We start from the raw sequence: 26,667 nt of genomic DNA, 5'->3' as shown, positions 1-26,667 counted from the left end.
TTTGTAAATATTTATTTTGGGCCCTTTTCTTCCCATTTTCTACAATGCTCCAACATTAATAATTAATGAATTAAAACTTATAAAATTAAAAACACAACAAAATCAACTCGTAACACAAACAAATCATTCAAAATCTTAAATCAAATCATAAACTAACACAAGCACATATTTCAAAATCTTAAACTAGAACTTCATATTTATTAATGAATTTAAAATTAAGTTATGTTACAATAATAATATAATCAGTATTTATTCAGTTTCAGTTGATATAATACTATCAACAAATGTAATGCTAGAGTAAGTTCAAAAAATAAAGGGTGTTTTGTTTTGCGCAAAAACATCTAGGTGGGATATAAGAATGAAATAAAAGGTTAAGATAAAATAAATAAATAAATAAATAAATAAATAAATAAAAGTGCGGGCGGTTTCTTGTAGGTGCGGGTTAAACCAGCAATCTGCTCACAACCTGCAAACATGCCATATTTCAAACTGCATCCGCCCGCATTATATTTGCGAAACCGCCCATTTGAATGCGGGTTGGGCGGTTTTTACGGATCGGACAAACCGTTGCCCACCCCTAGTGCTCATTAGTGAATATGGTTTGAAAACAAAAAAAAAAAAAACGAAATGCACAACTAAATAGAGTGAATATGGTTTGAAAACATGCAAAACAATGTGAGGTCAATACTATAGTAGTCAATGGTACGTAAACAGTTGCTAGGTTGGTTGATACTTTGGTCAATGGCAAGCAAAATGGTGCAAGATCAATGTTATGTAGAAATAGAGGAAATGAGTCAATTGTCAGGGAGTTTGTGCCTATATGACAATCTTGAGCCACCAGACAGATGTGAATCAACATAATAGGTCAGTAGGGTGTTGAGTAACACACTAAGATGATACATTTGACATTTGCACAAGTGTATCTCTAGTGAATGTACTACTACGTGTTGAGTGACTGGGATACATGACCTAACACAAGTCACACAAAGTGCCAGATGCATAATAGAACTACTTGTATAAAGTAGACAAGCATGATGGAATGGCATTATTATGCAGCAAATGATGGAAAGCTGTGTTACTGTTCACATGAGCCTTTGTACCAACTCCATACTTTTATCTAGCTCAAAGATTGTTTGACCTTTGGTTTCCTTCTTGAAATTTTCGTTTGTTTTGTATGGTTCTATAGGTTAATTCTTTTCTGTTAATTTCTTATGGTCTCATTGTTTGTTTCTTATTCTTAACAATTTTGACATGATTTCTTTGCACAACCAGGAAAGAAAAAAGAGAAAAAAGTGGAGATAATCTCTTGCATGCAGCAATTTTAAATATCTAGAAGCATTGTATGCAAATGGTTTCTTGTTGGACTAGGTACTAAGGCCATGTTTGGTTTGTATTTGTGAAACAATTTTGAAAAATAATTTTCTAGAAAGAGTTGTTTGGTTGTATGTGTAGGAGTTTGGGATGATTTATTTGTTTATTTATTTTTGTAGTTGAATAGATGGGTGTGAGAGAAAAAGTGATTGATTGACGTGTAAGATGTGAGAGGAGAGAGGAGAGAAAAAAAAAGATTGATTGATGTGTAGTAAATAGAACAGTGATTTTGGATTTTTTTTTTTTTCAAAAATTTTCAACCAAACAAAAATTGTCTCTCAAGAGACAAACCAAACAGGGCCTAAGTGCCCGTTCACATACATGGAAATTTGAAAAGGCTTTAAACTTTAAACGAACTCTAACTATTTAAACATGTTCTTAAAATTGTTCTCACTTTTCAGTTACCTATATGCCATGGACCCTGTAGCAATTTGTCTAGGGATATTAATCACATTGGATATGAAATTTAAAGTCTGACCCTTCATGATTATTGATTGGGTTGTAGGTATTGAACCCGTTTCGGGTACATCATAGAATCGTACTCAGTCGCACCCCCCGACAGATTGATCAGGCTCTGGCGTCTTGAATTTCTTACCTTGATGTTTCTTGCAAACATAAATATATAACTTCTTTCCCCTTTGCATTGTCAAGATTATTTTCATTTTGTGTGTGCACACGTGTGTGGATGGGTGACTGGATGAACGAGTGTGTGATTGTATGTGTGTTTTTGTTTTGCTATTGCAGAAACTTACAATTCATGTCAACAAATTTTGGTTGCAGGGCATGTTTCAAATGGTACCAAGTGGCAGCAAGACATACTTGTCCTTTTCATTATCATGATGTTCTATGTGGGGATGGTACAATGTTTTACAGGATCTGATATCCTAAGGTGGAGGTCTTTTTATGCAACTGAAGATAATGCATGGAAAACTCATTACAGTGAGATATTTGATCATGGCATTCGAGAGGCTTTGTGCTGTATGGGACGCGTGAAATACTTGTAGGCTTCTGTTCATTTTGGTTGACCTGAGGGGCTTACATTTATGTTGACTATCTGATTTTTGTCATTTTTTTACTGCAATCAACTAGGAATGTGTTGGAGGATGATGAAATTTACTCGGTGGCACAGTTATTGGGTGATCTGGTAGATTATCGTGCGGCTGGCACTGGGCATTTAGAATTATTGGCAGGTTTTCCCCCATCATGTGCTGTTATTGTGTGTCACTTTAATTTGGTGGCTTGATATTTGCCAGTAATTTTTTAAGATTTAACTGCGTCTCTCACATTGCAGTTGATGCTTCTCTTATACACTCGATCAAGGCAACTTTGGTTGTTTTTTATGAAATACCATTTCTTTGAGAGGTGCACTTTGAAAATTTGATATTGGATTACACTCTAACAATGCATTGAGGATGCTGAGAGTTAAACGTTATAGTTATATTGAACTTGGTTGTCTGCATCTGCATCTAGATGGCTTAACCCTACAAATGTTCAATTCTTGGAAACATAGTTTGGACAGGAGGAATAACATTGATCATAATTAAACATATTCATTGACATAGCTCGGATCTTTAGTTTTTTGACCAATAATTGCATGTTTTGTTAGTTTCAGGCATACATTGCTGGAACTGTAAATTTTTAAATATATTGCAAACCTTTTTTTTTATCGGTCCAACAAAAGCGCGCATGTCTTGAGATTTTGTAGATATTCATATTGAAACATCAGATAAACTGAGATGCATTAGACATAAGTAATTTAAGGATCCGGAAGCTGGTTCCTTCTATGATTTAGCATTGTTATCCAGTATGAGTAGCATAGGGATAAAAAGTAGCCATTGGCTACGTGACGAATAAAATGATACTCATCTCTATGTGCTTCGTGCGCTTAGGGAAGACAAAATTGTGCGCTAGCTGGATTGCACTCTTATTATCAGAGTTGAGAGTAGGAGATGTTAGTGAAACATGTAAATCTGAGAGAAACCAATGGAGCCATACAATCTTAGCAATGGCATGAGTGATAACATGATACTCAGCCTTAATAGTAGAACAAAAAATAATAGATCCTTTTATTGTCCAAGAGATAAGAGAATTACTAAGAAAAACTTAGAAGCTATTAGTGGACTTGCGATAAGAAACATAACTAGCTCAATCAACATCAACTTAGGCGCGAAGAGTCAAAAAAGAAAGGAGAAAGGGGAAACAAACTTTGGAATGTTAGCTTGATATACATTGTTAGACCTATTTTCTAAAAGCTTAAACTTTTAGATGAATTAGTGGTTAACACTTCAACATGATGTCAGAGCTAGTCGGGTAGTCTCCTGGGCTAAGTGTCTGCCTCGGGTTTGTTTCTAGTCTCTCTATCTCTATCTCTATCTCCTCCATTTGCAACTGGGCTATACATGCAGAGGAATATTAGAGACTTGTTCCACGTCGCTTCTCTAAGCTATCCGAGCTTGGTTAATATAGTTTAAAGGCCCCACCACCTGAGCCCAATGGGTTTTAGGTTGGATGCCTCCAAAAATCTAACATGATATTAGGTTAAGCAATGGATCTGATGTTCGAACCTCATCACCTATCCAATAATTATAATACTTGCAAATGTTTGGCTTGTTTATGGAGGACAGTTTGGCCAAATATGAGGCGGCGTGTTGAGGGTATAAATTCAAAACTTGAGGAATTATAACAATATCCATTAGTTGTGGCGGGTGTTAGCCATTGGGAAATTGGAATCTGATTGAAGTCTCTCATAAGAAGGAGATGATAATTGTTTAATGTGAAATATGTTGTGTGAAGGTAGTGATGGCATACTAATCAGGATTTTGGAAAAAGAAATTAAATCCTGTGAAATAGGAAGAAAGAAGAATTTATAGATGCACATACCTTTTAATTTTTATGGTGGTATTGGATTGGATTGGTATATGGGTCACTTTTCCTATTATATATTCCCTTGAGGGGAAGGAAAAGCTGTTGGATCAACTGACAAAGAGGATGTTGGGAAACAATATTGCTCTCAGTGTCTTTTTATTTACATGCATATTTGTTCTTGAGATTTTTGGAATTATTTAAAATATGTGAATTCTTTGGAACAAGACAAGAGTGGTCAATCATAATAGTTCACAATACCTACTATCTTCTAAATTTTGAGTGATATATATTTTTGCCTTTTGGGAATATGTCTTCTCTATATGCTCATGTATATTTAGAACCAGTAGATGAAACAATAATGAAGTCAGTTATCTACTTGTTAATTGAATTTTTCTTTCCCTTGCATTAAATAAAGTCATACCTTAAATATATGCTCTTTGATTTCACAATCCGAGTATGATATTTTTCATGACATGAATTGGCATCCTCTGTTCAGGATTAGCTTTATTACAGACGCATAGTGAATCCCCTAAACTATATGAAGGGTGTTTGGAGGCACCTGAAGAGCGAATTCAAGAGGCTGCTGTTTTTCATCCGTTTGCTGAAGCTGCCTATACGGTCTTGTCAGGGAACATTCTTCAATATTTCTTTTTATAGTTGATCATGACAATTCTAACATTGCAGTGGCATATGGTGCAGGGTCTGTTACTTGATATTGGAAGAAATCCTGTACTATTTCCTTGTTCATGGCTCTATAGGCAAGGGATTTGGGCTCCCTGGACTCGTAACAGGTTGTCCACCTCTCAAACTTCTTGCGTGGTTAGATGGGTAACCAAAATATATTATATATTCAACAATTATTATCAAATCTGTTTCACAAACTGCATAGACAATCACTTTTTTCTTTCCCCTTTATTTGTTCACACGTAAATGACAAGAAAAATTTTTGTGTGCAGGTGAGTGCATGTGTAAATGGATTTGAGCTCTTGGTCTCCTGGAAAATTTCCCATATACCTGTTCTGCTAGATGTGGTATTTACAATTGCCATTTTTCTAGGTACCCTGTGCTCAAAGGTGATAACTGGTGGAGAGGTCATGCAGCAGCCTTTTTGAAATATGTTAATTTATCTCCAGATGCACTTCGTCAAGGGCGTGTTAACCAGGTTAATTTAGAGTCATGGGCTCGTGTTATTACTTATCTCATAGAGGATAAATTAATTTGTATTTTTCTTAACTAGAAGTACATGTAGGCCTAAAGTCCAGTTATAATCCGGTACATACAAGGTTTTAAAAAGCAGCCGCAACCGTTACGTAACGCCGTTACGTAACGGTTTTGGCGGTTACCGCCACCCGTTACGGCCGCTTTTGCAGTGTGATTGAGATTCACAGGTGCGTCGGCCGTAGCGGCTGCTGTAGCGGTCGTAACGGTGCCGTAACAGCCGTAACGGCCTGTTACGCACCGTTACGTAACGGTTCCAAACTGTTTCTTTAGAAAAAACACAAAAAAAAGCTAAAAATGGGAGAAGAGAGATAGAGAGAAGAGGGAAGATAAAGAGAGAAAATAGAGGAGCAAGAGATAGAGAGAGAGAGAGAAGAGGGAAGATGAAGAACATATTATTGATTTGTTGAAACTATAAGATGTATGCTATTCTATTCAGCTGCTATCACTAAACCATTTTGTTTGTGTGTGTCTATCTATATATTGTTTGAAAATAATAATAATAATAATAAGTGTGGTTATCATCTATTTGGTTGGGTTAAAATATGTATATATATATATATTTAGGCTCTTATTTATTCTTTTACTTTTGTCATTATTTATTTTATATATAATAGTTAGTGATTGATTTTTTGTAAAATATAAAGTCATTAATTATTAAAATAAAATGTAAAAAACTCAATTTATAGTGATTTAAAAATATGAAATATATTGGATCATACTTAAAAATTTATAAAAATTGATCAATATTTATTTTTAACCCAATAAATATGATCATGGAAAAAAAATATGCGTATCGGTAAGTTTTTTTCAAATTGTGCAAAAAATAAAAAAATTCACGATTCCGGTAACCGCAACCGTTATACTACGGCCTTTACACCCCGCAACCGCAACCACGTCACCGCCACCGTTACGGCGACCGCAACCGCTTTTCAGAACCTTGGGTACATACCTAATTCTTTGTTGTTTCAGTTATTATTACATGCATCGGTTTAGAATATTTAGGAGTCACATGTGCGCTGCATTTGCAAATTTGTATGGGTTTAAGGCTTATCTAATCCTAGAATGAGATGCTCTAAATTGATGGAGTATCTAATTTTTCTTCATATCACCTGAATATAAATCAATTAAAATTATTTTGTCAAACGTGCTCATTAGTCTTAATCTGATTGGACATGTACAATTATATTATGTACAAAGAAACTCTCTCAAATTATATCTCTAAAGCCTCTCCCATTTCATATTAAAGAAGCATGGCATGCTTCTAGAATTTCATATAACAAAGCAAATATACTCTAGGCATTTCAAGCATCTGAGATATGTACATGTCATGCAATAGGAATACATAGGGTGTTACAATAACCCTCTTCTTCTCTTGTGAATTTGAGGCTTGGAAGACGGGTTTCATGCCCCTCCCCTATCTCCTTTCTTTTTCCCTTTCCCCTGCTCTCCTCTCTTTTCATCTTATGTTAATAGAAAGAAAAATCAACATATGATGAAAAGTAATAGAAAGAAAAATCAACATAGCTTATTTCCATGCTAATACTGTTTGAAAAATGAGGCCAAGAGTTTTGCTACACCAAATTCCATTTCAAATTATGATATTCTCCAACTTAGTCTGGAAGTTCAACTTTGTGGGGATCAGAGTTTCCAGACCGAAGACTGTACATGCGAAAAACCTTTGATAAATGATTAATTTAGTAGTTCAAAAAAAAAAATGATTAATTTAGATACAATCTTCTCAGGCTCTTCTTTCTGTTTCCTTACTTAATTAATTAATTAATTGATTGGTAAGTTAAGGAGTCTCTTTATTGAGAATGCGGCCTAAGCTGCTGGTGTGCCCCCCCTAGGGGACTTCTTGGGCTCTTCTTTTCATTGGTGTTGGTAAATTTATATATGATCTTGAGAAATGTCATTAAAATTCTCAGTAGCTTCATTGCCTGGTAAAATGACTCGAGTCACGTTAAAGTGCTAGAGGAAGCAGGAGGCCAGATTACGACTGGAAGCAGCCACAAAAAGATGGTCGGTTGGAAGCTTAATGTGTTAAAAAGTTTTGATCAGGCAATCCCAATCACTATAATTTTCATTTTTGTTGAGTTGAGGTTGTGGCTCTTCATCTCTAAATTTCAATAAACTGTTCCAAGCTGAAACTTCTGGAGCACTAGAAAGTCGCTAACTTGCATGACCTCTTGTTGTTTGTCCTCTTCCATTTTATGTTTGTGTTATTTGGTGTTGTATTATCCTCTAATTCATTTTTTATCTTGTCTTTTTACTTTAGGCGAAGTGTGAAGCTACGTATTTTATCGTGGTTGTACATCATCTGAAATCTGTTGTAATTGCTGTACGGGGAACTGAGACTCCCGAAGACCTCATAACTGATGGCTTATGTAGAGAATGCATCCTCTCTCCTGAAGACTTGGATGGGTTGATAAAGCAAGTTTCTCTCTCTTCTCTCTCTCTCTCTCTCTCTCACAGCCCCACCTCAGTATATGTGCATGAGCATGCAACTGCACATGTTGCCTGTATGTTTTCACATGTGTGCTTTCGCGTTTTTTCTGTCCCTATGTGTATTTTCATGCATCTTTCTGCTGTATTCATGCAAGTGTTTATGATTATATTGTATAAAAACTTTTGAATTTGAGGTGGTCAATTACCTTCTGTGTGGTGGTACTGAGTGATCAAGATGCACAAAGACAAGCAGAATAGAGTGCACAGTGAAAGAGATAACGAGGTTGACAATACTTGAACCCAAGGTCTCCTGGAATCCTGAACTTGATACCATGTTAGATCATCAATTGTTCCAAAAGCTTGAGCTGTTAGGAAATGAGCCCAACAATATATATATATCAAGTAAAAAATAATGGAATCCAAATTTGATGAAAAATAATTGCACATTTGAGCTGTGCGAGTGCAAAATAATCTTCTCGTATAATCTTGTTGATCAAGTTTGCACTCTTTCAAACATCGTCGTTTTGCTACCTGAAAACACAAATGTGAGCTAGCCCGTGGGTGTATGCCGGAAACCTCTCCGATGCCTAAGTCAGCGAATAGACAATAGACACAAAAGTTCTATGTAATTGAGAGTCAGAATTGCAATACCTGTGCATAGGTCCTGTCATGAGCTTTTATAGATTCCGCCTGGCACAATCTTAGTAGGATTCTAATTCTCCTTAGCAGAGTCCTCTTAGGAATCACATACCAAGGATAATGCCTATCATGATAACACCCTACTCACTGCCAACCAAGTGAGATGGTTTCAACTCTTTTGTTTAGGCCGGCGGTACGGTCAACTGAGCTAACACATCTCAATGTTGCTCTAGATAACACTGTGGTAGCCCCAACTGCAGGATAGCGCCGCGCCGAGCTATACTTAGCTCGGCCTTCTTCTTTGCTAACACCTCGACTTGCTACAGAACCTAGCTTTAGATAGCCAGGTCAGACTCCTGGCGACGTCTCTGTCCGACTTGGTGTCCAGATGACCCAGGATGGGGCTATCTAAGCTTTCACCTCGACTCATAGCTCAGCCCAATGTTTAAGATAGATGGTCTTAGCTCGGCCCAATTTATTCACATAAATTACTCTCTTAATTGCCCCTTAATTCCATCTGCAAAGCATGATTGAGATTATTGACTTCTGTTAAAATCCACCTACTCTCCACCTACTTCACCCACTTAAACCTACTCCACTAAACCTAACCCACTACACCACTACCACCTCCACTTCACCTACTCCTTACCTACTACACACTCACCCTCTTCTATATATAGGAATCATGAATCATTGTAATAGATATCAATATAAATCAATCAATAATACAATTCTCTATTTCTCTTTATACATTAAATTTCTACATGGCATCAGAGCTATAGGTTAAGCTCTTGGTGCTCTTCGCCTTCTGGCGGGCGGCAACTTTGCCTTAACCGCCCGCCAGACCTCAACCAATTGAAACCTCCAACACATACCTCTCTCTCACCACTATTGATAGATCTCATCTGAACCAGGGTTTCTCTCTCTGCTTCTTCCTCTCCCATGCCCAAATGTGACATCTGTCAGGAGACAGTTGGCTATTTCTTTTGTCTCGAGGATAGAGCTTTACTGTGTCGGAAATGTGATGTTGCCATACACACAGCAAATACCTTTGTGTCTGGTCATCGGAGATTTCTACTTACAGGAGTGAAAGTAGGGCTTGAACCCACTGAACCTGGTGTGTCTGCTTCCTCAGGGAAGGCACAATCTAGTGAGAAAATCTCAGAAACAGAATCTCGTTCTGTGTCTAGAAAGGGTACCCCAATGCTGTTGACTGGTCAGTATAACAAAGTATCACCTGTCCAAGTTGCTGGGGTTGGGGATTTTCAACCAAGTAAGTTGCCATTGGCTGGAGGATCCACAGCTGGAAGTATTCCACAGTGGCAGTTTGATGATTATCTTGGACTAGCTGACTTCAATCAGAACTATGGCCACCAATCTCTCTCTCTCTCTCTCTCATCTTTCCTCTTTTTCTACACAATATTTTTGTACCACCGCCCACTCCATGATACCAATATTATTATTATTATTATTATTTTTTTTTTTCACAAAAAAAAAAAAAAAAAAATTCATTCCAGTTGATTTTTCTGCATTACCACACCTACCATTCGAGTTTGCCAAACACACTTGCTTTATTCATTTCAGGGATCAACCTCGATCACAATTTTACACCAAAAAAAAAAAAAACAAAAAAAAAAACAAAAAAAAAAGAAACAAAAAAACAACAAAGAACACCCACAGATTTGTTTTCTTTTCTGCAGTCGGCCACCCACCGCCCTCACTTCTTCACCTATGCCGCCGGTCTTTTCTTCTTGCCTCCGTCCTGGGCGGCCCTTGATGGTGCTGCCTCCGTGTTTTCCACGCCGCCGAGCACGTTCACTCCTCCCTGCTCCTCCACTACAGCATATGGTGGACCTCCGAATCGGAACATCACGGTGGCCTTCTGCTTCAGCTCCTTGTTTTCTGCCTTTAGCACACTTATCTCTGCTCGCGCATCCTTATACATGCGTTGGAGCAGAGCCAGCTGGGAGTTTAACTGTTGCACCTCATTTGTCCTGCTCTGCAGCCGGTGCGACAAGTTTGTGACCGCAGTCATGGTTTCCACACATGACTTCAGAGTATACTGATTGGCCTCAATATCAGTTTGCACCGCCATTTTTTGCTCCACCGACCGCATCGGAAAGTTCAACGGAGCAAACACAGAGGTGTTTGGTTGAGGTTCACTGGCCACCGCACCAGTTCTCTCTCTTGTTGACTCATTGAGGTCGGGAAAGAGAGTGAGCAGACCACGGGAAGAAGAGGCTATGTTCTGGGTAGCTGAACGGGAAGAAGAAGCCATGTTTTTGGGTTGCTGAGTGTTTTAGAGAAGGGTTGGTTACAGAATGTTACAGAGAACGAAGAGGTTTCAACTGGTTTGTTATGCTTCCAAGCCTCAGACTTCGCTTTGGTTTATAAAGACAGAGACGACGAGGCCGACACGCGCTCTGTCAATCACGTGCATCGCCGCGTGTCAGGCGCCCCTTTTGATGGCTCGACGCTTTCTGTCGGGCACGTCTTTTGATGAAGTGGGCGCGCCTTTTGATGGCACGCCTTTTGAAAGATTGGGCACACCTTTTGAGGGTGCGACTTTTTAGGGGTCCGACAAGACTCTGTAAACTGTCCCGACATTGATTCCGGTTAGCTCCTTTATGGGTCCGACAAGACTCTGTAAACTGTCCCGACATTGATTCCGGTTAGCTCCTTCATGGGTCCGACAAAACTCTGTAAACTGTCCCGACATTGATTCCGGTTAGTTTCTACAAGGGTCCAGCAAGACTCCGTAAACTGTCACCACAACTGTCACAACATTGTCTGCTACAACGGTCCGACATGACCCCATAAACTGTCTTCTACATCGGTCTGACACCGCCATCTAGTGTCCTCTACACCGTTATGACACCACCATACAGTGTCCTCTACATGGTTATGACACCCCCATACAGTGTCCTCTACAACGTTATGACACCACCATCCAGTGTCTTCACCAATGGTCTGACACGACCATACAGTGTCTCTTATCCTCTTTTATTTTTATGTATTTTCTTGTTTTGTTACTCTCTCCAAACTCAAGTTGGTTAGTTCCTATCCCCCTTGAGTTTGCGGGGGGCTGTTAAAATCCACCTACTCTCCACCTACTTCACCCACTTAAACCTACTCCACTAAACCTAACCCACTACACCACTACCACCTCCACTTCACCTACTCCTTACCTACTACACACTCACCCTCTTCTATATATAGGAATCATGAATCATTGTAATAGATATCAATATAAATCAATCAATAATACAATTCTCTATTTCTCTTTATACATTAAATTTCTACAACTTCCAGCCGAGCTACCTAAGTTCAACCGATCTCAAACCAACTGAGCTGAAATAATCATGCCAACTGAGCTAAGATTTGCTCGGCTTCTTGAAATTGCGCCGGTCGTCCCATGTATCTGACATCATGTCCTTACTAGGACACGTGGCATGCATCGATTGCCCCCTCGTACTATGCCAGTCGTTTCACACTGCGCAGAAATTTGAAAAGACCCGCTGTTTTGGCTCCATCACATATACAACCCCTCAGCCTTGAACAGTCGCCGGTACTGTTCATCTTCTAACCCAAAAAATCCTTGCAATCAGAACTCCAATCTTGCATTTGTTTGCATTCAGGCCCTGGTACTGTAGTTTTCATCATCAAATCAAGCTCAACACTATTACTGGAACGCCATTTGTTGATCAGCGTTGCACTCTCCACTAAAAACTCTTAAGTTTTTATGTTCTTTCGAACACTCCATATGATGCTTTACATGTTCTTGGTGTTTTTAGCATTACAAACCCATCATAGTGATACTGCAATAGTATTTTTAGTATTATTATGTGCTACAATGAGCCTAGAACTGAATTAGCTTCCCGCACTCCATACCTTAGGACGAACTCCCCCCTAACTGGAACTAAAATCGAACAAGAACTTTGGCTTTGATCCAGAATCGTACTGAAACCGAGCTACAAACCTGTTTGTGCTCATTTAGATGTATCTTGCCAAACTAGGAACCATTATCTAAACATTACCGGGCTCCCACCTGGCCTTTTACATGGACCGAGCTAAAATTTTGTCCTTCCCCAGGACCAGGCTACAACCTTGCCTCAGTTTTCAGCCGAGCTACACGTCGCACATACTTTCAAGGTCGAGCGAAGTACTGTACACTGATGCCTTAGCCCGGTTACCAGTAACACATTCTATGTTCTTCACTGTGCAGACTTGACTAGGTTTATTCAGGCACACCAGTCACTACAATGCCGGGCTAAGGAGCCGAGCGGATACTTGTAAACAACTAAGGCCACACCTATGGGAAAATACCAGTTCCTGGTGAGTTCGCCCAGTGCCATAGCCGAATTCCGAAGGGATTATCACATCCCTGACGACATAAAATTACCCTAGCCGAGCTGGACACCACGCCATGTGGCGATCCCAGTTTCGTCCCTTTTACCCTTATATCCCTTATAGTGGTTGGGCTTCGATTCCCTGTCTAGCCCCTTATCTGCGAGTTTCTTAGGCAAACTAGATTGTGCCCCACTCAATTATCCACGAACACATACAGAATAATAAATGGAATTGTTGAGCTAAACCGCCGTCTCGATCTCAACCTTGGATTAGCCGAGCTAATTCACCAATACTCGCTAGGCCAAAATGACGACGGTTGAGTTTATTACCTCCGTATCAGAAAGGGTCAAGAGAAAATCGTCAAGCGCACACTAGATAACGATCTGAACGATGACAATTTTCTCTGGATTTGGCAATTTTGAAGACCAGGAGGCCCAAATACGGGGTTACAATATCAACTGGAATAAAGGGATCCTTAGTGAGTGTAGCTAAATTTTTCAAAAAATTGGTACCATTACATAGCCGTGCTAACACTTTGTTCTATTTGCAAATTTGAATCGGTTGAAAGTAGACTACGCCCACTCCAACCAAGTCGCACTACGAGCCGTATTACGGTACCATTACCGCGATTGGACCGAGCTATTAGGAGTAGTACCGACCTATCGATACAGCGGCAAGAGAAAAAGTAGAGTTACAGGCTTCTTGCTTGAGTCTTCACCCGAACCTGATCCCAACCTACCCCAAATCAACCTTATTCCCCTCACAAAAGAGCAAGAGATGGTGAAAATGCGAGCTGTTCGTGCCCTTATCACTGAGCAAGCTTTTGCTTCAAACGCCGAAATTTAGACCGAGCTTCCCCCCCCCCCCCCAAGTCAGTCACGTGAAACCGTCGTCGCCCTTCTATCCACCAGGGCTACCTCATCTCGGCCTGGCAAAAGGCCACGCACTTGGGCATTCCAACCACAACGGCTGGGAGATGAGGAGGATGCCAAACTGCCTGAATCTGAGCTGCCAACAACCCAGCTTGCTGAAGGGGGCCGGCACTTCGGCTGCACTGGTTTCTTTTCTCTATCGGTTTGGGCTCCAGCCGTGACCTTTAAAGGTCGCGCTGTGACCATAACTGATTCAATGGCTGCTGAAAAGGACCACCAACTAGCCTTCAGCTTATCAAAAAGCCTATGCCTTCCAGCCGATATGGAAAAACACAACTACCTGATCGAACTAAAAGCAATTTGGTCCGCTACCAAGTCGATGGTTCTTGTAAGTCGCCCACTTTCATATTTTCATACTCTTGTGCAAACTGTCTGCTTGGTGATTCTAACAACTTTAATTCGGATTGCAGGCCGTGCAAAAAAACCATGTGGCCCACAAATGCGTGATTGAATTGCGAAAGACAGCGGGAGCGGCAATAGTTGATGCATATGCTAAGGTAGCCGAGTTGAAGGAGGTAAAGGCACAACTGGCCGAGCTAGCTGCTGAAAAAGAAAGGCTAGCCGAGCTGGTTAGCGCGGCAGAAGCTGACAAGAAGAAAGCCTTGGTCGAGAAAAAAGACCGCTACTTGCGCCAACTTGCCAAGATTGAGAAGAAAAAGAACGCCGAGATCCAGGAGCTGAAAAAAAAGATGGAGGACGCTGAGGACTGGGGTTTTAAAGAAGGTGAAGACACCTACATCCAGTAGTGTGAGGCGGCCAAGGACATCTTTTTCAAATGCGGTTGGAAGGCGGTGGTGGTTGAGCTTGATCAGGTGCAAGATTCTGCTGTGTTCCTCAATCCCCCTCTCCACTACATACTGAGCTATATGACAGACTACGCAAATGCCGTTCAACAGAAATTCTTAGTTGTGGAGGACAACCCAACCCCCAACAATGCTCCAGATGATCTTCCTATGCGGTCGAAGGGGCCTGACCGGACTGAACCAAGCCTGGTGGTTGAAGAAGGCATCATCGACCTAACTCTGGAGGATGGCACTGTAACTGTCTTGGCGGACGGTGAAGTTAGTGATGGGGCTAACGCCGAGCTGGAAGATTTACTTGGTTAACCGTGCTACGACTATTCCTCTTTCACTTTTGTTTTTTAGCTATGTAACTGGGCTATAAGCCCCATCCTTTGTAAGCATCTTCTTTTTAATGAAAAATGTCGATCTTTTTGCTCGGTTACTGTGTTTGTTCTACAATATTGTGTAACATATTGTCTGCATGCCTAGCCGAACTAACCACGTCGGCCATACCTTCACCTGCCAACCTTCATTGGCCGAGATACTTATCTCGGAGAATGAATCCAAAAAGTGCGTTGGACAGCCCGGCCAACTTGTATTGGCCGAGATACTTATCTCGGCAAAAGAGGGCAAAATGTTGGTCAAAACCTGCCAATCTTCTAAAGCCTAGATCCTTATCTCGGCTAAAGAATGCCAAAAGTGTTGGTCAAACCTGCCAACCTTCTTAAGCCTAGATCCTTATCTCTGCTAAAGAACATAAAAATATATGCAGGTCTTTAGCATAGATCCTTATCTCGGCTAAAGAGTGCAAAAATTGTTGGTCAAACCTGCCAACCTTAAGCCTAGATCCTTATCTCAGCTAAAGAGTGCAAAAAGTTGTGTTAGTCAAACCTGCCAACTTTCTTCATCCTAGATCCTTATCTCGAATCAAGAGTACAAAAATTGTTGGTCAAACCTGTTGGCATATTATAATCACCGAAAGTCACTTAGTATTTTATTAGCCGAAAGGCAGTAGGGTCTGTTATAGGGTCTGTTATCATTGTTATGCCCTCAGGGATCATCTTGTAATTGTTGTGTTTGTAAACCCTAATCTTCATGTATAAATAAGGGGTGATATCTCATCATACCCTAAGCTGATTTATTCGAGCTTCATGGTATCAGAGCTAAACCTATAGGGTTTCGGCTCACCCTCGTTGGTAGACCTTTTCACCAACAACAACAACACTCTAGGGTTCGAAGCTTACCTGGGTGGATCTTCCTCAGCCGTCTTCCTCGGTCGATCCTCCTCAGTCGATCTCCTCAGCTGTCTTCCTCAGTCGATCTCCTCATCCCCTCAGCTCGTCTTCCTCAGCCGTCTTCCTCGTCGACCTCCTCTGTCGATCGTCACTCGGCCGACAGCACCACAGCTCGGCGACCTCCTCCAGCCATTTCGTCGCTCGTCTTCTTCGTCGCCCTCAGCCTCTGATCTCACTGTGGTATATAAATATATATATATAACTCTCTATATATCCGGCTCTATTTATATACATATATATATCAGGATATATAGTTCTATATATATAAAGACATGTATAAATAAATCAACGTAAAAAAAAAAAAAAAAAAAAAAAAAATAAATAAATAAATAAAATGAAATAAAAATATATATATATATTCAAAAAAAAAAAAAAAAAAAAATCATTTCTTAATATGTCTTTATAGTGGTCATTCTGCCTGTTATCTCACTACCACCTTCCGGGTTTGTGATTTCTACTAGTTTGTTGTGGGTTTGGTAGTATTGTATCCATGACAGATTCCACTAGTGTGTCCTCTTCGTCTCAAACACCAAAGAGTGAGAGTCTCATTCTACCTACTACCATGACTGAGAATCCCAACCCTAGTCTGAAAATCACCACCTCTCTATTTAATGGTCAGAACTACCTAGCATGGTCTCAAAGTTTGACTTTGTTTTTGAAAAGTAGAGGAAAGATGGGGTATGTTGATGGCAGGATACAGGCACCTAGTACCACTGACTCAGGTTATGACCAATGGGAGATTACCAACTCTTTGATTATGAGTTGGCTTATCCATTCGATGGTTCCAGAACTTGGTGAGAGCTACTTGTCTATGGAGACTGCCCAGGACATTTGGGAGGCTGTGGCTGTTACCTATTCCCGCAAAGGAAATTTTTCACAGGCCTTTGAGTTGCGTCGCTCTATTGAGAGCACACTTCAGGGGGAGCAGACTGTTCTTCAGTACTTCACTTTCCTCACCAACGGCTGGAAACGCCTTGACCACCTGGAAGACTATAAGCCCGTTTGCCCTACTGATTCTGTCAGGTACAAGAAGTTCATTGCTCGGGAACGGGTCTTTAAATTTTTGGCCGGCCTAAATATGGAGTATGATCCAGTTAGGGGTCGAGTTCTGAGTATGGACACCATTCCTTCACTACAGGAGGCATTTGCCTATGTACAAAATGAGGAAAGTCGTCGGTCAGCTATGATGTCCCCTGTCTCTACTGACCGTTCCGCATTACTGTCTACTCCCCGAGATGGCCTTAGCCTGCCTCCTCCGTCTGCTGCTAAGGAGTCTATATTCTGTGATTATTGCAAGAAGCCGCGGCATACTCGTGAGACATGTTGGAAGCTTCATGGAACTCCATCTGGGGGTCGAGGTGATCGGTCAGGTTCTCGAGGAGGTCGGTCAGGCCACTCTCGAGGACGTGGTTCCTATTCCCGGGCTCATCAGTCTAGTGCCGTTGATACCCTTGATTCTAATTCTACTTCTGTTACCCAAGCTTCTGATACTGAGCTGGAGGATGCTTTGCGCCAATTGTTGGACCGCCGATCTTCTACTGCTCTCAGTACCGCTTCCTCGTCCTTTGCCCGCTCAGGTAACTTAGCATCTGTTCCTTGTGCTTTCCTGTGTCATACATCTTTGCCTTGGATTATTGATTCTGGTGCCTCAGATCATATGTCTGGCTCCTCTGATCTTTTCTCTGCCTATAAGCCCTCTTCAGGTCAGGACAAAGTTAGGATTGCCGATGGAACTGTTTCTTCCATTTCTGGAAAAGGTTTAGTCCAAGTCACTCCTACCATGCATCTATCTTCTGTTCTCCATGTTCCCAAGTTTTCTGTTAATCTGTTATCCTTAAGTCGTCTTACCCAGGATTTGAATTGTTGTGTGATGTTTTTCCCTGATCATTGTCTTTTTCAGGACCTTGTCACGGGGAGGACGATTGGCAGTGGTAGTGCAGAAAATGGTCTCTACTTCCTAGATCAACCGGACAAACTTGCTTATTCTTCCACCGCGTCTTCTACTACCCCCGCTGATGTATGGTTATGGCATCGGCGTCTTGGGCATCCCTCCTTTCATTTACTTAAGCATTTATTTCCTTCTAGTTTCGCAAATCATCATGTGTCTGACTTTCTTTGTGAGTCTTGTCAACTTGGAAAACAACATAGAGCTTCTTTTGCTCCCAGTTTGAATAAAAGCTTAGTTCCTTTTTCATTAATACATTCTGATGTTTGGGGTCCCTCTCGTGTTCTGTCTGTGAAAGGTCATCGCTGGTTTGTTACATTTATTGATGATTTTTCTCGTGCTACTTGGGTGTATCTCATGAAAGATAAGAGTGAAGTTTTCTCTGTGTTTCGCACTTTTCATAAGATGATTTGTACTCAGTTTGGGGCCACTATCAAAATATTTCGTTCTGATAATGGCGGGGAATACATAGATTCTGGGTTAGGACAATATTTCTCTACTCATGGCATTATCCATCAGACCTCTTGCACCAATACCCCTCAACAAAATGGGGTGGCCGAACGCAAGAATCGGCATCTTCTTGACATGGCTCGGTGCATGTGTTTTTTTATGAACGTGCCTCAACCCTATTGGGGCGACGCTGTTCTCACCGCTGCCCATCTTATTAATCGTCTCCCTACCCAGGTCTTGGACAAACAGGCTCCGCTTCACGTCCTCCTCGGTTCTCCGTCCTTGTTTTCTATTCCTCCCAAAATATTTGGTTGTGTCTGTTTTGTCCATAATCACTCTCCCTCTCGTGGTAAGTTGGACCCTCGCTCCCTCAAGTGTGTTTTCCTTGGTTATTCTCCTACTCAAAAAGGGTATAAATGTTACCACCCTCCTTCCCGTAAATGGTTTGTGTCCATGGATGTCACTTTCTTTGAGTCCCAGTCCTATTTCTTGTCCTCTCCGGTGTCACCGTCCTCATTTCCGGGGGAGCCTTGGTGTGAAGTGAGTCCTGTGTCTCCTATGGTAGAAGTAAGTCCTGTGCCTCCTATGGTAGAACCAGTTGTTCTTGCACCCCCCTCTTCTACTGGAACTATAGAACCCACTGTCACCAAGAATAAGGATGGGCATGTTTATGTCCGGGACATCGACAGGAAACAAGTTAACTGGATACAAGGGACTGTTTCTGCTACTCCACTGCCATCTCCTGCTTCTGATGAGAGTCTAGGTAACTTTGAATCTCGTGAGTCCATTGATCTTGATGTTCCTATTGCCAAAAGGAAGGGTGTGAGATCTTGTACTCAACATCCTATCTCACAGTTTGTATCATACTCTCATTTGTCATCCTCATATAGAGCGTTTGTGTCCAATATTTCCTCTGTTAGCATTCCTAACCATTTTCAGGATGCTCTTGCTATCTCTGAGTGGAAACTAGCCATGATTGAGGAAATGAAAGCACTTAAAAAGAATGGCACTTGGGAATTGACTGAGTTACCTACGGGCAAACGACCTGTGGGCTGTAAATGGGTATATACTGTGAAACACAAAGCAGATGGGTCTATTGAGCGTTACAAGGCAAGACTTGTGGCAAAAGGGTTTACTCAGACATATGGCATTGATTATCAGGAGACCTTCGCACCCGTGGCTAAAATGAATTCAGTAAGAGTACTTCTCTCTCTAGCAGCTAATCTAGATTGGCCGCTTTATCAGTTTGATGTCAAGAATGCTTTTCTCCATGGTGACCTCGAAGAAGAAGTATATATGGACATTCCTCCGGGTTTTGAGGATCATCAAACAGAAGGGAAAGTATGCAAACTTCGGAAGTCATTATATGGTCTCAAACAGTCTCCAAGGGCTTGGTTTGAAAGATTCACTCAGGCTATGTTTAAATATGGTTTCAAACAAAGTCAGGCAGATCACACATTGTTTGTGAAACATTCCTCATGCGGAAAGACTACAGCACTTATTGTTTATGTAGATGACATAGTTCTTACAGGCAATGATAGTGGGGAAATACCTCTGTTAAAGAAATACTTAGCCAAAGAGTTTGAAATCAAAGACTTGGGAAGCTTGAAGTATTTTCTGGGAATTGAAGTTGCTCGCTCTAAGGATGGGATATTTATCTCACAGAGAAAATATGTGCTTGACCTGTTGAAGGAAACTGGGATGCTTGGCTGCAAGGCATGTGCCACCCCACTGGAACCCAATCAAAAATTGGGAGATGATGAAGGAGGAGAAGTTGTGGATAGGGGGAGCTATCAACGATTAGTGGGTAAGCTCATTTACCTATCTCACTCCCGTCCTGATATTGCTATTGCTGTCTGTGTAGTTAGTCAGTTTATGCATGCTCCTCATCAGATTCACTTTGAGGCTGTCATGAGAATCTTGAGGTATTTGAAGTCTGCTCCTGGTAAGGGTCTGTATTTTTCAAAGTATGATCATCTTCGTGTAGAAGCCTATACAGATGCTGACTGGGCTGGGTCAGTAACTGATAGGAGATCAACTTCAGGGTATTGCACATTTGTCGGCGGCAACCTAGTTACTTGGAGGAGTAAGAAACAAAATGTGGTTGCCAGGTCAAGTGCAGAAGCTGAGTTTAGAGCTATGGCACAAGGTGTGTGTGAACTTTTATGGATCAAATTATTGTTGAGTGATCTAGGTATTGCTCAGACGGACTCCATGCGGTTATATTGTGATAATAAGGCCGCCATCAACATTGCTCACAATCCAGTTCAACATGACAGGACAAAACATGTTGAGATTGATCGCCACTTCATTAAGGAGAAACTCACTAGTGGTACCATTTGTACTCCTTTTGTTCAGTCTGGTGAACAACTTGCTGACATTCTCACCAAGGGAATTGGGAATAAACCGTTTCATGACATATTAGGCAAGCTGGGCATGAGAGATATCTTCGCACCAGCTTGAGGGGGAGTGTTGGCATATTATAATCACCGAAAGTCACTTAGTATTTTATTAGCCGAAAGGCAGTAGGGTCTGTTATAGGGTCTGTTATCATTGTTATGCCCTCAGGGATCATCTTGTAATTGTTGTGTTTGTAAACCCTAATCTTCATGTATAAATAAGGGGTGATATCTCATCATACCCTAAGCTGATTTATTCGAGCTTCAAAACCTGCCAACCTTCTTAAGCTTAGATCCTTATCTAGGCTAAAGAGTACAAAAAGTTAGATTGGTCAAACTTGCCAACTTTTTTTAGCTTAGATCCTTATCTCGGCTAAATAGTGCAAAAATATGTGTTGGTCAAACCTGCCAACCTTCTTTAGCTTAGATTCTTATCTCGGCTAAAGAGTGCAAAAATTGTGTCGGTCAATCCTACCAACCTTTATTATCCCTCAGTCAGCCATTGAGTACAAACAAGTTTAAAAATAGAGGAATACAAGTATTGAAAGAAATTATACTGAAAAAATGTCTACTTGTTTTATTAAATACTTGAAAGAAAATTACAAGTATGTAAAAAGGCTAAAAATAATAGACTTTGAGATTGGCTGTATTCCATGACCTTGGGATAGCTCAGAAGTCCACGTCCTCGAGGTGATATGCTCCTTTGCCTGCTAGACCAATCACTTTGTATGGCCCCTCCCAGTTGGGTCCCAACTTGCCGTCCTCAGGTACCAAAGTATTTCCCATTACTTTACGTAGTACCCAGTCTCCGACCTTGAATTACCTTGGATGCATTGCCTTGTTGTATTTTCTAGACAGTTCTTGTTGATACGAGGTGATGTGGACCAAAGCCCTTTCTCTTCGTTCGTCAGCTAGTTCGTCAGCTAGATCTAGCTCCAAGGCTATGGCTTCTCCATTCATATCAGGATCAAAGTTTTCGCTTCTAATAGTGAGGAGGCCAATTTCCAAGGAGATCACTGCTTCCATGCCATAAGTCAAGGAAAAAGGCGTTTCGCCAGTCGATCGCCTAGGTGTAGTTCAGTATGCCCATAAGATATGAAGAAGTTTTTCAGCCTATTTTCCTTTTACTTTTTCAAGTCTTTTCTTTAAGCCATCTAAGACTACTTTGTTGGAGGCCTCAGCGTGGCCGTTGGCTTAAGGATAGGCCGGCGTAGAGTTGTAGAATTCGATCTTGTGCTTTTTGTAGAAGCCCCTGAAGATTCGTCCATCAAATTGAGTGTTGTTGTCCGATATCAAGGCCTTGGGAATTCTAAACCGGGTTATGATGTTTTGCTAGACAAATTTCTTGACAGCTTTCTCTTTGATGGAAGTGAGCGCCTCTGCTTCCACGCACTTGGTGAAGTAGTCTATTGCCGCAATAAAAAACTTTTTGTTACCCGGCACAGTTGGGAGTGGTCTCACTATGTTTACCCCACATTGCAAAAGGCCAAGGGCTAGTCAAAGGTAAGAGTTCTCTAGCGGGTTGATGGATTTGATGCGCGAACTTCTAACATTTCTCGTATTTCTTGACATATTTTTCTGCGTCTGCTTGTATGTACGGCCATCAATACTCTTGTGAAATAGCTCGGTAGGCTAGAGATCTCCCTCTTTGGTGACTTCCATAAATGCCTTCGTTGATTTCAAACAGGAATGCTTCGACCTTGCTAGGATGGACACACTTTAAATATGGTCTTGTGAATGATTTTTTGTACAATGCGAGCGATGGGGAGAGCCAAAATTACTGTGACTTTGCCCTAATTTTGTTAGCTTCCTTATTCTCCTCTGGCAAAATACTATCTTTTAAGAACACCACAATGGGATCTATCCAGGAAGGGCCTAGTTCGGCGCAGAATACCTTGGCTGTTTCGGGTTCCTCAATGCTTGGTCTCGACAGGTAGTCCACCAGGAATGGGTGTGGGACGGATGTATCCGCCATCGACGCGAAATCGGCCAGTTCATCTGCCTTGCTATTTTCTTCTCGGCCGATTTGTGCTATTCTTACAACTTCAAATTTCATGATCTCCTTTCTGACCAACTTTTGATACTTGACCATTCTATCGTTTTTTGCTTCATAATCGCCCGATATTTAGTTGACCACTAGTTGGAAGTCACTAAATACCATCAGCTCGGTGGGTTCCATGCGGAATCTTGACCTCAAACCGGCTAACAATGCTTCGTACTCAACTTCGTTATTGGATGCTGGAAATCCAAGGTTGATTACCTGCTTAATGGTTAAATCATCTGGTGAGATGAGAACTATGTCAAGTCCTGCACCGTGCCTATTGGACGCTCCATCCACGAAGAGCTTTCACATCTCACCTACAAACAACTTCCAGCAAGTGAAGGGATCTGATGATGCCTTAAGATTTGGAGCGTTGAAGCTGTCTTCTTTTCAGTTGTTTTCTGTCGTTAGGATTTGATCCTTACTGCCTGACTGTCTTAGGACTTCACTTTAAGGTGAGTTCTTGCTTGTAGTTGTGCGGTCTGCTCTTTCTTCCCTTTTTGCAAGGCTGAATGGTTTGCTACATAATTGAACAACCTGTTGCGGGGGTTGCTCTATCTTTGCGACACTTTCCCCTTTTTGCTTGGTTGCCTCAGTTAAGTTGATCGGGCAAACATGATGACTTCCTAGGGCAAACTCGGCCACGAAGTCTGCCAAAGCTTGGGCCTTTATCGCGGTTCTTGGTTGAAATTTAATATCGAACTGCCCTAACTCCACGGCCCACTTCAAAATTCGCCCAGAAAAGTCCGCCATTTCAAACAAGGCTTTTAAAGGGAAGGAAGTTAAGACGATCACGGTGTGGGCATGGAAGTAGTGCAACAATTTTCTTGAAGCCATTATCAAAACTAAGGCCAACTTCTTCAACGGCAAATACCTCGTTTCGGCTCTTAGCAATGTCTCGCTAACATAAAAGATAGGCAGGTGTTGTATTCCCTCAGCTTGTACTAATATTGCTCTAACTGCAACTGTTAAGTATAGAAAAAGTTCCTCTCCTGATACTGGGGTTACCAACAATGGCGGAGAGGTTATGTATTCTTTTAAGCTGTCCAGAGCGCGGTCGCACTCATCATCCCACTCAAACTTGGCCTTCAGCGCCTGGAAGAACGGTTGACATCTGTCTAACAATCGACTTATGAACCGGTTTAGTGTGGCCGCTAGGTCTGTGAGATGTTGTACTTCCTTGACCGTGTTAGGCCTCTTGAGATCTTGAATGGCTCTGATCTGAGAAGGATCGGCTTCAATACCTTGGTTGGTTACTAGAAAGCCAAGACATTTACCTGACCCTACGCCGAATGCGCATTTGGTTGCGTTCAATTGCAGATTGTGAGTCTTCAAAATGTGAAACATCTTAGCTAGATCCTTGAGATGGTCACCTTCATTCTTACACTTGACCACTATGTTGTCTATGTATGCATCCATTGTTCTGCCCAACAATGGATCGAACATTTTGGTGATCATTTGCTGGAACGTTGCCCCTGCATTTTTTAGGCCAAAGGGCATGACCTTATAACAATACAATCCCTTAGGTGTTGTAAAGGATGTAACATCCTAGTCCGGTTCATACATAGTGATCTGATGGCATCCATGATATGCATTGAGAAAGCTAAGTCGGTTGTGACCTGCAATTAGGTCTACCAGTTGGTCTATCCGTAATAAGGGAAAACTGTCTTTTGGGTATGCTTTGTTGACCGTCTTGTAGTCCATACATACGCGCCACTTGCCGTTCTTCTTTGGCACCACTACGGTGTTGGAGATCCACTTGGGATAGTGGACTTCTCTGATCGCCCCTGCTTCCAGCAGGTTTCGCACTTCCTCAGCCACTATCTCGGCGTGGTGAAGTGTCGATCGGCGCGTTTGTTATATAATTGATCTGGCGGTTGGGTGGATATTAAGTTGATGGCAGATGAAGTTAGGGTCAATGCCATGCATGTCATATGGCGTCCAGGCAAACACCTCGATGTTACAGATCAAGAATTCCATGATCTTTATTCTTTTGGTGCTGGACAAAGATGAGCCGAGTAGAAAGAACTTTTCTGGGACCTTCTCGTCTATTCTGACCTCTACCAGATCTTCTATTGCCTTTTGTTCGGCGGCCTTGCCGACGTTTGCGAACAATTTGTTGTTTTCTGGTTCCTTTACCATTTGTACAAATCCTTTTGCATTTTGGCTTCCGTTTATTGTTACGAAGCACTGTTTGGACATGATTTGGTCTCCTAAGACCTCTTCAATCATTCCAGCTTCGTTAAGGAATCGTATCATCTGATGGTAGGTTGATGCTAGCGCTCGCATGGCGTGCAACCATGGTCTTCCTAAAATTATGTTGTAGGTGGAAGAGACTTTTAATACCCAAAATTTCACTTGTTTTGTCATTGCTCTAGCTTTAACCGGCAAAATTATCTTGCTAACCGGCCATTCTGGCATTGAGTTGAAGCCAACTAAGGGAGATGTTGCGGGTGCTAAATCTTTGTCCTCCAACTTGAGTTACTTGAAGGTCTCATAGTACATTATTTTGCATGAGCTCTCTTGGTCAATTAGGATTCGTTTAATGTTGAAATTCTTGACGCGCAGAGTAACCACTAGTGCGTCGTTGTAAGGATTTTGTAACCTTACTAAGTCCTTGTTAGAAAAAGTGATGACGTTTGTTGCCTCCGTTTTTTCCTTTTTCATGGCAGGCTGTGCACTCAATACCTCTCTCATGCGCTCAGCCTTTTTGATCATCCCTCTGAGTTTACATACTCGATCAGGCTCGATGATCTCATGTATCACATCGATTATGCCTTGGGGCGAACCGTCGGCCGACGTCCTAACTGGCCTGTTGTGGTCCTAGGGGGCAGGCTGCGCTCCCCCTTCAATATACTGATCCAGGTGGCCTGCAGCCACTAACTCCTCCAGATGTTGCCTTAATAGTGTACAGTTTTCAGTTCGGTGTCCATTTTCATCATGGAAGGTGCAATGGTACCTATCATCGTAGCCCCTCTGCGCTTCTCTCAACTTGGCTGGCCGCTGAACAAAGGGTTCGTCGCGTATCTCGCTAAGAATTCGGTAGATAGGCTTATTGAACACCGTGGTGATGGCGGTGCGGACTCTTAACCTCCTTGCCTGGGAGTCCTCATCGTTTGGTCGTCTGCCTTGACCATTTTTGTTCGATCGTTCTTTCCGGCTGACTGTGTTAACTTTTGTCGCGAATTTTTTGTCTGACATCACTGTTGTGCTGGACTTTGCCTTGGTGCAAGCGCCATCTTCATCTACCCTGATGTGCTGATGTACTCTCTTTATCAAGGCCTCTATTGTGAGGGGTGGCGTCATTGTCATTGAATCCCTCAATTTATTACCCGCTAGTGGACCTCATTTGTACTGTGCGATAACAAAGTTTGTAGGGCAATTTCTAATTTGATTAAAAGTCTCCCTGTTAATAATCATGTATTATTGATTTATTGATGGATATGTTTACAATTCCTATACAATCTATATATAGAAGAAAATGTGGTAGTAGGTGTAGTGGAGGTGGTAGTGGGTTAGGTGAAGTGGAGTGTGTGGTGAAGTGGAGTGTGTAGTGGAGTAGGTGAAGGTAAAGATGAGAAATTCTAACAGCCCCCCGCAAACTCAAGGAGGATAGAAACTAACCAACTTGAGTTTGGAGAGAGTAACAAAACAAGAAAATACATAAAAATAAAAAAGGATAGGAGACACGGTATGGTCGTGTCAGACCGTTGTAGCAGACAGTTTACGGGGTCATGTCGGACCGTTGAAGCAGACACTGTGTGGTCGTGTCAGATGTAGAAGACAGTTTACGGGGTCATGTCGGACCGTTGTAGAAGACAGTTTATGGGGTCATGTCGGACCGTTGTAGAAGACAATGTTGTGACAGTTTACGGAGTCTTGCTGGACCCTTGTAGAAACTAACCGGAATCAATGTCGGGACAGTTTACAGA

General features: G+C 41.6%; 2 protein-coding genes across 6 annotated transcripts in view; both read left to right on the top strand.

Moving 5' to 3' along the window:
• Positions 1 to 26,667, top strand: part of LOC114305352 (lipase class 3 family protein) — a 49,649-nt gene that overhangs the window by 3,822 nt on the left and 19,160 nt on the right. For all 5 annotated transcript variants that reach the window (XR_014331300.1, XR_014331299.1, XM_028250433.2 and 2 more), the window contains exons 3-8: positions 2,152 to 2,371; positions 2,461 to 2,561; positions 4,733 to 4,854; positions 4,936 to 5,027; positions 5,293 to 5,398; positions 7,733 to 7,887. Coding sequence is in view for 3 of the 5 variants with exons in the window: in XM_028250433.2 (XP_028106234.2) it covers positions 2,152 to 2,371; positions 2,461 to 2,561; positions 4,733 to 4,854; positions 4,936 to 5,027; positions 5,293 to 5,398; positions 7,733 to 7,887 (796 nt within the window). In the remaining 2 variants the exon portion in view is untranslated. The remainder of the gene's footprint in view (positions 1 to 2,151; positions 2,372 to 2,460; positions 2,562 to 4,732; positions 4,855 to 4,935; positions 5,028 to 5,292; positions 5,399 to 7,732; positions 7,888 to 26,667) is intronic.
• Positions 13,720 to 14,744, top strand: LOC145792141 (uncharacterized). The gene is made up of 2 exons (XM_082872694.1): positions 13,720 to 14,151; positions 14,234 to 14,744. Exons 1-2 carry the CDS (start codon positions 14,020 to 14,022, stop codon positions 14,567 to 14,569), a joined length of 468 nt encoding a protein of 155 aa, XP_082728820.1. The 5' UTR covers positions 13,720 to 14,019; the 3' UTR covers positions 14,570 to 14,744.

The sequence above is a fragment of the Camellia sinensis genome, chromosome 6, assembly GCF_055761805.1.
Source record: "Camellia sinensis isolate YWXY chromosome 6, ASM5576180v1, whole genome shotgun sequence".
Classification (NCBI taxonomy): domain Eukaryota; kingdom Viridiplantae; phylum Streptophyta; class Magnoliopsida; order Ericales; family Theaceae; genus Camellia; species Camellia sinensis.
This window is presented reverse-complemented; position numbering and strand designations above follow the sequence as displayed.

What these genes read in the sequence shown, in the direction of transcription:
- LOC145792141 (XM_082872694.1), top strand. Translation starts at nt 14,020, where the DNA reads ATGGCTGCTGAAAAGGACCACCAACTAGCCTTCAGCTTATCAAAAAGC. An exon ending in CTACCAAGTCGATGGTTCTT is followed by an intron (nt 14,152 to 14,233) that starts GTAAGTCGCCCA and finishes TTCGGATTGCAG; the next exon opens with GCCGTGCAAAAAAACCATGT.